Genomic DNA, 17518 nt, shown 5'->3' on the forward strand with positions numbered 1-17518 from the left:
TGTTTCTTTGAGACAGTTCTCTCTCTATAGATCAGGCTGGTCTAGAACTTTCAGAGGTCCTCCTGTCTCTCCCCTCCTCCCACCCCCCGTGTGAGACTAAAGTTGTGTGCCAGCCACCAGCTCTGTTTGCTTCACTTTTGTAAACCATCCTTTAACAGATTTAATGTCAAGCCTTCAGAATGCCAGAGACCTACAGGATATACGAATTAAAAACAAAGAAAGGCATCATCTCTGTCCGCAGCCAGGCAGTCTGTATCTTACAAAATCATCCACCCTGCCCCGGATTTCTCTGCAGGCCGCAGTAGGAGACAGCGTTCCTTCTGCCTGTTCTCCTAAGCAGGTACACTGTGATCCTGAGGGAAACCTCGTGCTGTTAGCCAGAGTCTGCAAGTTGTCTTGTTCAAAGAATGATGAACAGATGACTGCTGACCAGAGGATACGGGATCCTGCTTCCTCATCCGTCTAGAGGGGCCTCCCCCTCTGCCAGGCTTGTCCTCCCTTACCTTTACCTGCCTTATCTGTGCTGCAGAACTGCTGCTTGTGCTCCAGTCTCTCTTTCTTGATGGCGAAAGTGCTCTGAGCTAGGCACTAGGGGAGTCTAATCAGCCTTGAGTCAATGTGTGAGTGACTGCTTTTGGAGGTTCTGATATCTGATTTTAGTGAAAACATTACTGTTTGGTAGAATGTTCCTGAGCAGAAGGCTGGAAGTGACAGCAGTGACGCTAACAGAGTGTGTTGAAGCTTTGGTGCACTGGACACTCATCCTAGAGCTAGCCTCACATGCCTCAGTTACCAATGGCTTCAGACTCACAGCCTCCTGTGAGAAGTGCATTACCATTTTGTCAGGCGAGAGGGCTAATGCGCAGAGAGGGTTAAGTAACAGCCCAGAGAAAACACCCGGACTCACCTAATTTGAACAGAAGAGTCGTGCTCCAACACACGGGTCTGACCCGAGCCACTGCCCGAAGGGAAGGACACTTGGTTGCTCATGCTTGGGTGAGAGCAAACACCTGGTGGGACCCTGCACTTTAACTTCTGGGCTCTAAAAGAAAATTATTAGCATCTGTTATTGTACAATGTAGTGGCTTAAAAACATGGAGCACTTGGTGAATTTAGATGTCTGCCTGGTGCAGGGGCCGTGGTAATCTGTGTTTCACTCAGCTTTAGTATGTGGACTGCTGAAGAGCACAGCCTTCCACTGGAGAAGGCGAACACTGCCTATCTGCTTGTTCCCACAGTGCCTTCTTGTGGCAGAGTTAACAACAGGAAGATACAAGAGCAAATGAAAAGTGTAACCAACTCTCAAACACATGAGCAGTTTACAAACATGCTTTTTAGTACAGAGGGGTCTGTGTGTGTGTGTGTGTGTGTGTGTGTGTGTGTGTGTGTGTGTGTGTGTGTGTGTGTGTGTGTGTGTGCATGTGTGTGCATGTGTGTTTCATACTCAGTGATTTTTCACATGCTAAGTACCACTTTATCATTGGGTTATACTCCGGGTCAGTGACTATTTTAGTTCTGGGTAAGTTCAGTTTTGTTTGTATTCTAGGTCTGTATTTGGCTTGTATTTACTGTGGGATTTTCCTATTGTTTTCTTACAGCTCTATATGTATGGCGTTTCTAAAGCATGCATAAGCGTTAACAGCAAAAACGCTGAGTATTTTCAGTTTGCCATTGAGGATCACTTTGGTAAAGAAGCTCTGTGCGCTGGCAAAGGCTTTCAGTTGGCAGATGGTGGATGGCTAATCCCCTCCGATGACGGGAAGGCTGGAAAAGAAGAATTTTACAGGTGCTGTGTGGACACAGATTTTATGTTAACTTATGTATTTGCTCTCCCTCCTCCTTTCCTTACGGCTCTTAAGCTAAAAGTTGCTAGTCTTTTTTTTTAATCTGGAATCTTTTATTAAAGTATATTTTGCTACACATTCTTTGAAATCTTCTGAAAATCGAATGTGATTTATTCTGGGACTTTGAAGTGTATTTTTTGTTCTCTTTAAACTGTTACATTTTTATACATTATGGTAGAAAATTCACTTGAGTTTGCCTTATGATATTCCCTCATTTGTGTCATTTCCTCTTTCACTGTATATTTTCATAAAATTTAAAATTATAAGCACTAAAATTTAAACAGAGACATATAAATGTCAGTAATATAATCAGAAAATCTCAGTACTTAGATTCAACAACTTAGAAGTTGTACATCGCCTTACCGACGTATACTGCATGAGTTCACACAGGAGAGTAGTGACAGTTGTAGCATCTGATACTGTTCTGAGTTTTTATTGTATTGTATATTTCTTTGCTCAGGGCTCTGTGTGACACTCCAGGTGTGGATCCAAAGCTTATTTCTAGCGTCTGGGTCTCTAACCACTACAGGTGGATTGTATGGAAACTGGCAGCTATGGAATTTGCTTTTCCTAAGGAATTCGCGAATAGATGTCTAAACCCAGAGCGAGTACTGCTTCAACTAAAATACAGGCAAGTCGAATGGATGGCATTGAGTGTCTTTCAATCTGTAGTTTCCTGTTTAGCTCCTGGATTCTATATCAAGGGTGGTGTGTGAACCAGTTGTGAGTGACAGGCCCCACTTAAGGCAAATCAGTGTTCACCAGCCTGTGCCTCTCTTCCCCCACCCCTCTTTACCCCTTTAACATGTGAATTTAATCCAGTATTTAAAGATTGTCAGTAAAACTTTTTTTGCCTTTTGTGTTTTTATTTTAACAATAGAAACAGTGTATGTATAGCTGAATTCTTTGTTTTCAGTAATTTATTTTTTGATTCATTTTACATCCTGATTACAGCTCCCCTCTTCCCAGTCCCTCTCTTACAAGTACCTCTCCCTCAGAGAAGGGGAAGCCCACCTTGGGTACCACCCCATCCTGGGACATCTAGTCCCAGCAGGACTAAGCCCTTCCTCTCTCACTGAGGCCCAACCAGGCAGCCCAGTTAGGGGAAGGGGATCCAGTGGCAGGCAACAGAGTCAGAGACAGCCCCTGCTCCAATTGTTAGAGATCCCACATCAAGACCAAGCTGCTCATCTACAAATGTGCAGGTGGTCTAGGTCCAGCCCCTGCATGTTCTTTGGTTGGTTTTCAATCTGTGTTCTAGCTAAAAATCTTAAAAATTATCTTTTCAGTATTTGTTTGATGAACTTTTTTGTTTTTTTGAGACAGGATTTCTCTGTGTAGCCCTGCTATTCTAGAATTGACTTTGTATACCAGGCTGGCCTTGAAGTCAAGAGATCCCCTTGCCTCTGTCTCCTGATTGCTGGGACTAAAGGCATACCTGGCTTAATGAACTAATTATTAAAAATATTTGCTTATTTATTTATTTGTGAGTGTGTGTGTGTGGATGTGCACTCCTGTGTGCATGCACGGAGACCAGAAGAGGTCCTGGTGTCCTCCACTAGCACTCTGCTATTCCTTTGAGGCGGGGTCGCTCTCTCTGAACTTAGAGCTCCCATTTTCTTGGCTAGTATGGAATCAAGTTCCCATCTACCTCTCTGTCTCTGGTGACCTCAGAGGTGGAGTTACAGGCACGTACTCTGCACTCCCTTTGTTATGTGTGCACTGGGATCTAAACTGTCCTCGTGGTAGTGCCACAAGCTCTCCTGACTGCCGTGTTGTGTGTCTAGCCTGATGAACTAACTTCATTATTTCTCAAGTATTCACTGGTTTTATTTGCAGTGAGACCCCATGGGTACAGTTCCTAGAATCAGCATTTCCGTTTCCTTTTCAGATACGATGTGGAAATTGACAATAGCAGCAGATCAGCTCTTAAGAAGATACTGGAAAGGGATGATACAGCAGCAAAAACGCTTGTCCTCTGTGTTTCTGATATCATTTCACTAAGCACAAATGTGTCTGAAACTTCAGGCAGTAAAGCTAGCGGTGAGGACAGCAACAAAGTAGACACGATCGAACTCACAGATGGGTGGTATGCTGTCAAGGCCCAGCTAGACCCTCCACTCCTGGCTCTCGTAAAGAGTGGGAGACTCACTGTGGGTCAGAAGATCATTACTCAGGGAGCAGAGCTGGTGGGCTCTCCCGATGCCTGTGCACCTCTGGAAGCCCCAGACTCCCTTAGGCTAAAGGTAAGTTAAATTACTGTACTCTGTGGGCAAGGACCAGCCTATGACTCCCTTATTCGAGAGAGGTAATCTACCTAAGATGGTGTGTTTATGTCCATCGTAAAGGATAGCATTCTTGACACTGTACTAGTAATGTAAGAAGCAAGTTTCTTTAATGGTTTCTGCTGGGAGAGCAGAGCTACTTCTTGAGCTAAATGTACTTGGGGTTAATCAACAAGAGTTAGTCTGGACCAGAATTGAGTTTAGGGATCTGTACCTCTGTCTCCTCCTCCCAGCCCTGGAATTACAAGTTCATACCGACATTCCTGGCATTTTCCCAGGTGTTCTGCTGCTAGGACTCAGAACCTCATGAGTTCCGGCAAGACCTCTACCAATTAAGCCATCTCCCACCCCTCACCTATTTTTCTATATCAGTGGTCCTCTGTAGCAGGAGTGTATTGTGAGTGTGTGTATGCTCGCACACACACATGCACGTGCTGGGCAAGTGCACTGCAGTAGATTACACCCGAAGCCCTACAGTAGAAATAGTTGTGAGAAATGCATTACGTTGAAGTAGTTTTCCCTCTGTACAGTTTTTGCTTACTCACTTTTTTTGCCTTTATCAATCATCCTTTGAGATTTTTTTTTTTTTTTTTTTTTGGTTCTTTTTTTTGGAGCTGGGGACCGAACGCAGGGCCTTGCGCTTCCTAGGCAAGCGCTCTACCACTGAGCTAAATCCCCAACCCGAGATTTTTTTTTTTTTTTTTTTTTAAAGCTTTATGTTTTAGTTTATTTATTTCTGTTCTCCAGCCTCTGCACCATATGCAGGCACTTCCCTCAGAGGCCAGGAGAGGGAATTGGATCAGAGTTGTGAGCGTCCGTGTGGTTGTGTGGTTGCTAAGAATTGAACCCAGATCCTCTCCAAGAGCAGCCAGTGCTTTAAACTGCTGAACCATCTCTTTAGCACCTTACACACACACACACACACACACACACACACACACACACACACACACACACACACACACACACACACACGCTATTCTTAAAACATCCCAAAAGAATGAAAAAAAGTTGTAGAGTAGAATTCAGTTTGTATTTAACTTTTTTTTTTGTCCTGGAACTCATTCTCTAAACCAGGCTGGCCTTGAACTCAGAGATCTCCCTGCCTCTGCCTCTCTAGGGCTGAGATTGCATATGTGCTGACCTGCCTGTGTTTAACTTCAGAGTTGACTTCCTCTTTTATTTGTACAGATTTCTGCAAACAGCACGCGGCCTGCTCGCTGGCACAGCAAGCTGGGGTTCTTTCATGACCCCAGGCCCTTCCCTCTGCCCTTGTCCTCACTGTTCAGTGATGGAGGAAATGTTGGTTGTGTGGATGTCATCGTTCAGAGAGTGTACCCTCTACAGGTATGGTGCCCTTTCAAGCTTACCGTGGAATCCCTTTCTTTGGCGAGGATCTGAATGTTTTTAATGCATTGTCAGTGGGTGGAGAAGACGGTGTCTGGATCGTACATATTTCGTAATGAGAGAGAGGAGGAGAAGGAAGCGCTGAGATTTGCAGAGGCCCAGCAGAAGAAACTAGAGGCCTTGTTCATCAAAGTCCACACAGAGCTTAAAGAGCATGAAGGTAAGATGGACTTCGTCTTACAAATCGTTATTTCTTAGTGTTTTATAATTACATGAGTTCTCATCAATAATTGCTTTTTTAAAAATTCTGATTTTTTTTTTTTTTTTTCCGGAGCTGGGGACTGAACCCAGGGCCTTGCGCTTGCTAGGCAAGCGCTTTACCGCTGAGCAAAATCCCCAACCCCTGAATTTTTTTTTTTAACTTAAAAAATACCACACATACAAAGAGATAAAAACTGAACTGATCCCAACTGTCATTGAGTCCTTAGGTCCAGAGGTCACTGAGACAGTGAAAAGTGACAGGTGTCTCCCCTTGTGTCACAGAAGATTGTGTGTTCATGTGTTTCCTCAGACCTTTCCTAGTTATGTTACATGCATACCTGTAGAAAGAATAGGGCTGGAGGGGAAAGGACCCGAGTTCAGTTTGCACCACCCACAACCACCCATGACTCCAGTTCCAGGGATCCTGTGACACTATATGTGAGTATCACGCTTTCATACACACAAACTCAAAGCACGTTTTTAAAACATAGATTGGACTTCCACTATCTAACTTATTTAAAATACACATTAGAGTATATCATTTTCATGAATAAATGGATCAATATGAGAAATAAGTTGTTTAAGGTACAAGTTACAAATAAACCCCTGCCTATGGTGCTTTAACTGTGACTGCAATAGTCTTCGTCTCTTCATCGTCTGCTGCTGCTGCTGCTCCTCTTCCTCCTCTCTCTCCTCTTCTCTCTCCTCTTCTTAAAGGAAACTATTAATAGATAGCTGTTTGTTTGTTTGTTTTCAATGTTTTCTTTTTGTGCATGTACAGAAGTCAGGGACAATGTGTAAATTGGTTCTGTTCTACCTTGTGGGTTCCAGGGATCAGACCCCGCTGTTAGACTTGGTGACAGTCCTGCTGCTCTGTGTGGCTCTTTATAATCTGACCTCCCTCCTTTGGGTGCTATTGCTTGACTTTATATTTTCACTCCCAAGTTTTGGGTCCAACCAATCAATGATGCTTTCCTGCTGCAGAAGACACAGCCCAGCGGCGTGTGCTGTCCCGGGCACTCACACGGCAGCAGGTCCACGCTCTGCAGGACGGTGCAGAGCTCTATGCAGCAGTGCAGGATGCATCAGACCCAGAGCACCTGGAGGTGAGGAAGAGCCAGATGACGAGCCTTGGTCCCCAGCCCTCTGGAAAGCTGTCGCCCTGCTGGCCATTATAGCAAGCCTTTCAGAAGGATTTCTGTGGCAAGTTGTTGAATCTGCATCATGTAGAGAATGAAAGAGTTTGTGAGTTCTGTGTATTACATAAGCATAGATTAATGTGCAGGCAAAAGACTGGAGAGAAGGCCAGCTGGTAAAGGCTCCGGCTGCCAAGCCTGACAGCCTGAGTTCAATCCCTGGGACCCAAAGGGTACAAAAAGAGAACCAGCTCCTTCCAGTTTCCTTCTGACTTAAACACACTCAAATACTATATTTTTCATGGTTTTTTTTCTTTTTTTCGGAGCTGGGGACCGAACCCAGGGCCTTGCACTTGCTAGGCAAGCGCTCTACCGCTGAGCTAAATCCCCAACCCAACCCCTGTTTTTTTTGTTTTTTGTTTTGTTTTGTTTGTTTTTGAAGCGGGGTTTCTTCTTTTAGCCCTGGCTGTCCTAGAACTTGCTCTGTAGACCAGACTGGCCTTGAACTCAGAGATCTGCCTGTGTCTGCCTCCTGAATACTGGGACTGAAGCTGTACAACACTGCACCCAGATACTATAATTTTCTTTTTTTTTTTTTTTTTTTTGGTTCTTTTTTTTTTTGAGCTGGGGACCAAACCCAGGGCCTTGCGCTTCCCTAGGCAAGCGCTTTACCACTGAGCTAAATCCCCAACCCCTATAATTTTCTTTTTAAATGCAGGCAAAACTTGCTTTCTAGCCCACCGTGTGGCATGGGTCTATGTCCCAAGCATTCTGGGGACTAAGCAGCAGAATGGCAAGTTGTATGCCTAAGAGACACAGCAAAATTTGTGAATGCTCAGAGCTCCTGGCAAAGTTCCCAGTGCTCCTGTTAGGCCGCTCACAACTGCCTGTAGCCACAGATGCACATGCACACATTAAATAAATGAATATGCCAAAAACTTCTAAAAATTACATCTGCTGTTCTAAGGAGGAACTAGTAAATTAAATTAAGTTTATTGGGCTGCAGAGATGGCTCAGCAGTTAAGAGTGCTTGCTGCTCCTCCAGAGGACCCATGTTCAATTCCCAGCACCCACTTGGCAGCTCAAAACTGTGATCTAGCTTCAAGTGATTTGACACCCTCACACAGACATAGATGTAGGTAAAACACCAATGCACAAAATAAATAAATCATTTTTTAATTAAGTTTATTAACAGGAGACAAGGATAAAAGGCATTGAGCCAGCCTCTCCTATGTCAAGTGGATAGTTATTGATTCTCTCTACCTCACTTTCAGCAGCTCCAACACTGTGAAGGTCAAGTGACATTTTCCAGGCACAAATCTGTTATTCCGTTAGTGCCCATTTGAAATGTAGGTGTGCTGCTTGTGGTTAGAAGACACTTAGTGTTCAATGTTTGGTTTAGCCCTAGGGAAATGTGTCACAGGGACTCAGGTAGTTTGAGGTCCCTAGAGCATTGTGTGTTTTAGGCTGAATAATGACCCGCACCCTCGCTCAGGTCTGCTCTGCTCTCACGGGAGGCCGCCCTGCTAGGGTGGGCAGGACTGCTGCTGCGTCTGCTCTGTCTCAGTGTGTCAAATGCCCACAGACTTGTTTCAGCGAAGAGCAGCTGAGAGCCTTGAACAACTACAGACAAATGCTGAGCGATAAGAAACAAGCACGGATCCAGTCAGAGTTCCGGAAGGCCCTGGAGGCCGCTGAGAAAGAAGAGGGTTTATCAAGGGACGTCTCAACTGTGTGGAAGCTTCGTGTTACAAGCTACAAGAAAAGAGAAAAATCAGGTCAGTATGCAAGTCGTGTGTGTGTGTGTGAGTGTGTGTGTGTGTGTGTGTGTGTGTGTGTTGTGTTTAAATCCAGTTTGTTAAATTAAAAAGTGATCTTCCAAATGACAAACTGAAATTGACGTGAAATCAAATGAGTTAAAACAGGCTTTGAGCACCCACAGGGCAGGGAGCCTTGGGTCTTTGTAATTGCCATGTTTCAGTGAATGGTCACCAGCGTGTCCCTCTCTTCTGAACAGCTCTGTTGAGTATCTGGCGTCCATCCTCAGACTTGCCCTCCCTGTTAACAGAAGGACAGAGATACAGAATCTATCATCTTTCGGTGTCAAAATCGAAGAATAAATTTGAGCGGCCCAGCATCCAGTTAACAGCCACAAAGAGAACTCAGTATCAACAGCTGCCGGTCCGCGCCTCCCCTTACTCGTTCTCCACCTTGATCATTGTAGAGCTCTCCTCACAGTCTCAGTTTGCTGACTCTTTGTTCTGCTTCCTGTAGGCTTCCAGTGAGACCCTGCTCCAGCTTTACCAGCCCAGGGAGCCCCTTCTCTTCAGCAGACTGTCAGATCCAGCCTTCCAGCCTCCTTGTTCTGAAGTGGATGTAGTAGGAGTTGTAGTTTCTGTTGTAAAACCAATAGGTAACGTACAGCGTATCTGATGTAGCTTTTCATTGGTTCTCTTGAAAAACATTACCTTTTTAAATTGGGGTTTTTTTGTTCTGGTTTGGTTTGGCTTTTGTTTTGGTTTATTTTCCGACACAGGGTTTCTTTGTGTAGCCCTGGCTGTAGTCACTCTATGAACTAGGTTGGCAGTGAACTCAAAGATCTACCTACCTCTGCCTCCTGAGTGCTGGGATTAAAGATGTGCCACCACCATCCAGGGAAAAAGCCTTTAAACTAATAACTAGGGGAGCTTCGCTGAGAGACTTGATAAGTAGTGGTGGGAAAGTAATCTTTGTATCCACTTATGCGCATTTTTCTGTATATGTGTGGATGTTCCTGCACTTACGTGGAGGTCAGGGGACAACCTATAGGAGTCAGCTCTCTTCTTCAGTGGGGCCCAGAGATCAAACTCGAGATATTAGACTTGGGGCTGGAGAGATGGCTCAGCGGTTAAGAGCACTGACTGCTCTTCCAGAGGTCCTGAGTTCAAATCCCAGCAACCACATGGTGGCTCACAACCGTCTGTAATGAGACTGGATGCCCTCTTCTGGTGTGTCTGAAGACAGCTACAGTGTGCTCATAAATAAATTAATTAATTAAAAAAAAAGATATTAGGCTTGAAGTCCAGCCCTTTACCCATAGAGCCATCCTGATAGCCTTTAGCACCCTTTCTTTGTCCCTCCCTCCCTCATTCCCTCCCTCCCTCTTCCCCTCACTCCCTCCTTCCTTCCCTCCTTTTCTTCTTCCTTCCCTCCCTCCTTTTCTTCCTCCTTCCTCCCTCACCCAAACACAAAAAAAAAAAAAAAAAAAAAAAACAAAACCAAACAGGGCTTCCCTGTGTACTCCTGACTGTCCTGGAACTTGCTCTGTAGACCAGGCTGGGCTCAACTCAGAGATCCTCTGCTTCTGCCTCCTGGGAGTTGGGGTTAAAGGCGTGCACCACCATAGCCCAGCTGCCTTCTTTCTTGATAAAAACAATTCAACAGTATTTCAGGAGAACAGCTTGTATTCTATTTTGTGCTATTTAACTTTGTAATGTGATTTTTTTTTTCAGTAGTTACAACCAAATAATTCTTATCTGACCTATTAGTGGACCATTCCAACCCCTTATCTCTTAAGCTTTTAATATTCTCCAACATCTTGGCTGGATTCGTCTCTCTTATGCATTTATGTATTAGTTTTATTCTGTAGTTCTGGGGATCACAGCTGGGCTCACACTGCTTGGCAGATGTTGACACTACCCCCGCCCCTCCCTGTTGTATTGTGCATTTTATCTACAGAGCTCCCTCCTCCCTTTTCTCCGTCGTCCAGCCAGTAGCCCTCTGTAGGTTCATGCCTTCATGTCTTGTTTAGCTCCTCGCTCTCCCTCATTGCACTGTAACCGTGTGATGTGTCCTTGCTGTTATATCACTTGTTCCCACTGTTCCTAAAGACCGCCATGCTGGCTTTTTGTGCCTTCATGTTGCTGGTCAAGTGTAGCCTTGAAAGAGGCCTTTCCTAAACGGAACAGTGTCTACTCCTCTCCCAAACCCATGTTCTTCCTTTAGCATAGCTGTCCTCCTTGGCACTTGATAAAAATAACTTCTGTTCTCCTGTAATAATTGTCATCTCTGAGGCTTACTGCCTCTGTCTGCTAACCCAGGATAGTCCTGGAATCTTCTAGTCTCCGTACAATCCTATCTAGGCCTCAGACTTACTGCTGAATAAGCTCACCGTTTCTAGGTCTTTCTGATCTCTGGCGGCTGCTTCAACTCCTCTCCACGCTGACTGATTTACTCTGGCTCTTCTCTCAGCCTCTTGACTGAATTGCCCTTCTTGACCTCATACTAACTTTCTCAATCTGTTCTCATTCTCTGGCTCCTTCTGTCTTCATCTAGGTCTAGCTTGTTCACTCTGCAACCTGTCTTTTCCTTTCCTTATGAGAGTTGGGAATAGCCTGTCTCTGACTCATTCTGTCAGAACTTTCTCCAATTCATCACTTTGTCTGCCCCTCAATTAGACTTTCTTTCTTTTTTTCTTTTCTTTTCTTTTTTTTTTTTTTGGAAGACAATTTTGTAATTATATACAGAAAATGCATACATTTAAACCAGTTTAGTTTGAGTTCTTTAGCCTTTGCCTTTTCCAGCTTGGCATTGCTTAGCCACAGACTTAGGACCTAGGACGTTGCCTCCCCAGTGACAGTGGATCTCGTCATATCTGTCATTATAATTGGTCCTAATAGCTTCCACGAGCTTAGCCAGAGCATCCTTGTCTTCTGAGTTAACCTGTGTGAAGGCAAAAGTGGTGCACGTCTTCCTGTGGAGCAGGCGCCCCAGCCTCTCAGTTGGGACGTCCCCTTTGTCCGCAGCTTTCTTCTCAGTGTCTATTGAGTAACTGTTCCATGCCAGGTGCACAGCAGAGAAGAATTCCTTCCTGGGAGCACTCTGGTGGGAGGAGGAGGAGGGGGAGGAGGGAACAAACAAAACAGTAGAGGGCCAAAGGGAAGGAATGACATCAGAAAGGACAAGGTGGGGACAGAGAGCTGACACTAGGCTGCCATTTTAGACAGTTTCAGAAAAGAACTCATTAGCGTTTGTGTTGGACCGGACAAAACTGAAAGAGAAGCCTGTAAAAGCTGGGGAGAGTCCCTGGGAGGCTGCACGCTTTGGCGGAGAGTGAGAGAGGCACAAAAGAACCAGGTTGGAGGGCTCTTGGATTTACTTTAAATTTTGTGTTGATTATTATGTGTGGCACATGTGCAGAGGTCAGCAGGCAAGTCAGCTCTATGGAGATGGCTCTTTCTGTATGCCTGGATGTAGGGTCTGGGGGTTGAACTGGGACTATCAGGGTTATACAGCAATCACCTCTACACACTGAGCCATCTTGATGGCTCCCTGATCTATATTTTAACTTTTATTTAAACGGTGATGGGAAGAGAGGACCTTTTCCCATTGAAAGTACAGTATAGATGGCATGGGTACAAACAGGACCCCAGGAGGATGCCCTGGTGACAATGTAGGCAGGACAGGATGATGACGTAGACAGGAGAGCAGCAGACAGGCTCTGGTTACCCTCTGAAGGTGGGGACAGTGCAGGTGTCCGGAGCTGTGGAAGACTGGGACTACCGCTTGCTGAATAGAGAAGACTTGATAACAAGAGGGGAACACGGGTTGCCACTGGTGTGTCAGCTACATGGGAAGCTTCTAAGCAGATGTGAACTTCAGAGCAGACAGCACTCCAGTGGTAGTCAGAGCTGAAGATGCAGATCTCAGTAGAATCGGTATGCCAGAGAGATGCAAAGCCATGGGACTGAGTGCATTGGCTCTGAGTGGACAAGAAGAGACGGGACTCTGTTTTGACACGCAGTATCAGGAATGGAGCACACAGAAAGGAAGCAGTGAATGCGTGGGAGAGGTCCGAGAGGTGGGCGAGTGCTAAGGAGCACACACAGTATGTTGAAGAAGTGCATTGCTGTGTGTATGACTAAACTGCCCAAGTGTGAGGTGAGGACCAAGACTTGGTGGTTGGCTTTGGCACTGTGGCAGAGCCCTTTCCATGGAGAGACTGGCTGACTGAGCACAATGAGGAGAGGATTTGGTAGAGCGGGTATGGCTGTTTCCTGAGTGTCTGGTGTAAAGGTTTCTTAGTTGTCTGGGAGGCTCACTGCTGAATAAGCTGCTCACCGTTTTTAGTTCTTTCTGAACAATGGCTAGCTGGTCCAACTCCGCTGTTCCAAGCCAAACTCCTCTCTAAGCTGACAGAGTCAAGCTGACAGAAGCTTCTCTCGGCCTCTGACTAAGTGGCTCTGCTTGGCTTCAAACTAACTCTGGCAATCTGTTCTAATCTCCTGGCTCCTTCTTATTCTCTGGCTGGTTCTGTCTTTACCTGTGTCTAGCTTGTTCCCTCTGTAATCTGTCTCTGTAAAACTGTCCTGGTAAAACACACACACACACACACACACACACACACACACACACACACACACACACACACTCTCCCCTCTGTCCAGCTCCTCTCTATAAAACTGTTGCTTGCCTCTTTCTCTCGTCACCCCTGTTCTGCTCCAGCCTCTTTCCTGTCTGTTCTTGTGAGAGTTGAGCGTATCCTATCTTTGATTCATTTTGTCAAATCTTTCTCTGATTCGTCACTTATTTAAAGGGAATGAAAAGAAAGTAGTGGTTAGAATCATGATCAAGAGAAGAGGTTTCGGGGTTGGGGATTTAGCTCAGTGGTAGAGTGCTTGCCTAGGAAGCGCAAGGCCCTGGGTTCGGTCCCCAGCTCCGAAAAAAAGAACCAAAAAAAAAGAGAAGAGGTTTCAGGTAAAGTGTTCCTGCACACTGAGGGCACAGTGCATGCTGAAGAGGCTAAGGAAGGGAGTAAAGGCTGACCCTGGGCAGTCAGCACAGGACGTCCTGAACCCACTCTGATGAGACAAGTCAGAGCCAACAGACAAGCAAAAGTACTTAGACAGGGCCACCAATGCGGGAGTTATGGAGAGGTAGACACTTGCATAGACCTCTTCTGATTGCTTTTGTTTCCTTGCTGAACGGGGAACAAAGTCATCCATCCACTGAGGTCAGTATGTGGAAGGTAGAAATTCAAAAGGTCAAGAAACCATTACCCTTGTTACCTCACAGGCCTGCCCCTGTCCAGTGGGAGAGCCTGGCCTAAGTACATCCTGGGGCTGCCCAGGTGCAGGCCACCCGTAGTTCTCAGTAAGCCCCCTTCACTTTCTAAACAGTTCTTTACATTTTGACAACACAAGGTGCTGCCAGTTCATCTGTGATCTGTGCTACAGTCCTGAATCCAATCTGGTTCCTCTTTAGTGGGAAGTAGATGGGGAAACTTAAGGTCTACAGATTGGGGGAAGGGTGCATGCCTTTAGTCCCAGTACTCGGGAGTAAGAGGCAGGCTGATCTCCATGAGTTCAAGGCCAGCCTGGTCTGTAGAACGAGTTCCAGGACAGCCAGGGCTACACAGAGAAACCCTGTCTTGAAAAACCAAAAACAAACAAGTAAAACTAAGGTCTGTTACTGATTATAAGAGTCAGGGCCATACAGAAGCGCTTGAAGAAGTATCGTTCCTTCCTGAGGAACTCGATCCTGAGTCTGCCTCTCCAGACTTCACCTATTCCGTTCAGCCTTCCTCATTCTTGGCTCGGAGCAGTAGACTTGTGTATGCATTCTGTCTGTCCCCTTCTTGCTGTGCAGGGAGACACTAGTCTTTCTGGAGAGCTGGTTAGTACTGCCGAGGGGTTCGCTTCCTTCTTTTCACAGCTGCCCAGGAAGCCCTTGTGTGGGTGTAACATTACTCCCCGGAGTGAGAGCCGACAAGGGTTGCTTCCAGGAAGTCATAGTCTCAGACAGCGCTCGAGTGAGTGACCTGGTGCAGCTGCTGCCGTGCCCTTGCTCACTTGCACTCACTGTCACTGGGCATCAGTCTGCAGGAGGGTGCAGAACTAGGAGCACTGAGGGGAAGGGTAAGAGGTCCGTAGCTTTGCTAGGCAGTGCCATGATGGTCCCGTGTGCACTCTCCTGAGCAACCGCCTGAGTATGTTCTGCCCCGAGGCCTCGGAGTGTCTGGCATTGAACTTGAACACCTTAAGTAATGGGTCATTTTAGAAGGCCTGTGTATATCGGTGTCCTAGCAGTCGGAAAGATGATGATGACGGCATTTTCACCCTAGGTCTTGCTCCTTTGGTCTACCTGTCAGACGAGTGCCTTCATTTATTAGTGGTGAAATTTGGAATAGACCTTAATGAAGACATAAAGCCACGTGTGCTCATTGCTGCGAGCAACCTCCAGTGGCGGCCGGAGTCCACGTCACGACTGCCAACTTTATTTGCTGGGAACTTTTCCGTATTCTCTGCCAGTCCAAAGGAGGCCCACTTTCAGGAGAGGGTCACGAACGTGAAGCATGCTATTGAGGTGAGATTAGGAACTTGGAAGCTGGACCAACAGCTGCCTGGAGAGACTTTCAACCCAGTGATTCCACACATGAGCGTTCGTGTGCACACACACACACACACACACACACACACACACACACACACACCCTCCCCCTTACCCCATCTATGTGCTTAACAGTTGCTGTCGAATTTTAGTGTCTCACCACGTGTGGTGGCACATGCCTGCAGGTCCATAGCGTCAGTGCCAGCTTTGGCTATACAGTGAGCACCAGGCCATAGGCCATACAAACACACACACCACACACCCCAGATAGATAGATAGATAGATAGATAGATAGATAGATAGATAGATAGATAGATAGATAGATAGGAAGGATAGAAAGATAGAGAAAGACCCTAGCTAAAGAACAAACAAGCAAAAATGTGTCTCATTCTTCCATTCTGTTCTAAATGTTTTATTTCTGAAAGAAAACACTTTCTGAGAACACAAATGTATGAATTATCAACTCAAGGCAGGCTTTTTCAATTTATTCTTTTAGAACATCGACACATTTTACAAGGAGGCAGAAAAGAAGCTTATACAGGTGCTGAAGGGAGACAGTCCAAAGTGGTCCACACCGAACAAAGACCCCACTCGCGAACCCTACCCAGCCTCCACTTGCTCTGCTTCAGACCTTGCTTCAGGAGGTCAGTTACCGGTAAGTTAGGATGGCGCTAAGGCATGTTTCCGGTATCCTAGCAGACCTACAGTGGAACTAAACTGCACCTAACCGGTGGTTAGCTTGCCGTAGCTACTGTATGTTATCTGTGGAAGTATGAATATAAAACCAGGAACAAACTCTGTTGTTGGCACTGTGAGAGCATGTGCTTGCAAAGTCCTTTGCCTGCTCCTATTGCTAGAAAAGCTGGCCCACAGCTGTTGCTTAGTTTCCAAGCTCAGTTCATTAACCACAGGGGGCACCTGGTTGCTAGGGCTGGCCAGACTGGTGGCACTGCTTGGCACCCTCACTCAGTCAAGCAATCCTCATACAAGAAAAGCCCTTGTTACAGTTAGGAGCTGGCAAAGCAAGGAGCTAAACAGTTGCCTGTGACTCTGGACTGGAGAAAAGAAAGGAGTTAGAACTCCAGACTGGTCAGCCATGTTCTCCAGAGGAGAGAACGGACTCCTACAGGTAGTCCTCTGACTTCCATATGTATGTTGTAGCATGTGAGTACTTGCATGCACCCATACACACATGCACATGAACAACATGGACACATACAATAAGAAAATGTTCAGAAGAAGTCTAGCAGCACATGTCTTTTCAAAATGATTTTGACAAGCCTGTCACTTTGGAGGGGTTGTAACACTTTCGGAAAGGTAAAGGATAAACTATGTCATGTTTGTTTGGTTTTAGTCTTATATTAGGACCTGTTTTCCTTTTCTGGCCATTTTTATATCATTGGTCATTTTGCAAAATTATTTCCTATGGGTTAGAAATAACTGTGAATTTTATTTTCATTATTTTCCCTTTAGCAATTGGCTAAGAAAGACTGTGTCCTATTGTGTGTGTTAAGTATTTTTAATGAGAAGTTAATTCTTATTTGTTTATAAACAAGTGTATATTATGATAGGCTCCTTTCTGTGTTTTGTTAGAGGAGTTCACCTACTGATCAGCAAAGTTATCGAAGTCCTTTATCACGCTGCACACCGACGGGGAAATCTACACCCCTGGCCCACTCAGCCTGGATGGCAGCCAAGTCTTGTAGTGGGGAGAATGAGACTGAGGACCCCAAGACCTGTCGAAAAAAAAGGGCCTTGGATCTCCTAAGTCGGCTGCCCTTACCGCCGCCGCTCAGTCCTGTCTGCACCTTTGTCTCTCCGGCTGCACAGAAGGCCTTTCAGCCACCACGGAGCTGTGGCACCAAATACCCAACACCTCTAAAAAAAGAGGGACCCAGTTCCCCTCGGAGCAGGGCGCCATTTCAGAAGGCCAGTGGCGTTTCTCTCCTGGACTGTGATTCAGTAGCTGATGAAGAACTTGCCTTGCTCAGTACCCAAGCCCTTGTGCTTCACTCAGTGGGAGGAAGTGAACAAGTGTTTCCCAGTGATTCCACAAGGACAGAAGGACCCTCAGCCAGCACAGAGGCCAGACCAGCAAATAGATCCAAGAGGGAGTCTCTGAGGGACTGTAGAGATGACAGCGATGGGAAATTGGCTGCTGAGACAGTTCCAGACTACTCATAAGTGTCCGTGTGTCCAGACAGGAATACACTTATTGACGCATTTGTTTACTCTACAGATGCTCTACCTGGTAACTCTTTAGGATTAGACTTGATCA

The 17518-nt window shown here is 45.8% G+C and overlaps 1 protein-coding gene across 1 annotated transcript in view; it reads left to right on the forward strand.

Moving 5' to 3' along the window:
• The window catches only part of Brca2 (BRCA2 DNA repair associated), a 43148-nt gene that overhangs the window by 22623 nt on the left and 3007 nt on the right, over positions 1-17518 (forward strand). The window contains exons 15-27 of the mRNA XM_032886852.1: positions 159-340; positions 1599-1786; positions 2305-2475; positions 3736-4090; positions 5321-5476; positions 5552-5696; positions 6722-6843; positions 8459-8651; positions 8891-9054; positions 9148-9286; positions 14975-15216; positions 15737-15895; positions 16834-17491. Coding sequence (XP_032742743.1) covers positions 159-340; positions 1599-1786; positions 2305-2475; positions 3736-4090; positions 5321-5476; positions 5552-5696; positions 6722-6843; positions 8459-8651; positions 8891-9054; positions 9148-9286; positions 14975-15216; positions 15737-15895; positions 16834-17424 — 2807 coding nt within the window. The 3' untranslated portion in view covers positions 17425-17491. The remainder of the gene's footprint in view (positions 1-158; positions 341-1598; positions 1787-2304; positions 2476-3735; positions 4091-5320; positions 5477-5551; positions 5697-6721; positions 6844-8458; positions 8652-8890; positions 9055-9147; positions 9287-14974; positions 15217-15736; positions 15896-16833; positions 17492-17518) is intronic.

Source organism: Rattus rattus, chromosome 16 (assembly GCF_011064425.1).
Source record: "Rattus rattus isolate New Zealand chromosome 16, Rrattus_CSIRO_v1, whole genome shotgun sequence".
Taxonomy (NCBI): Eukaryota; Metazoa; Chordata; class Mammalia; order Rodentia; family Muridae; genus Rattus; species Rattus rattus.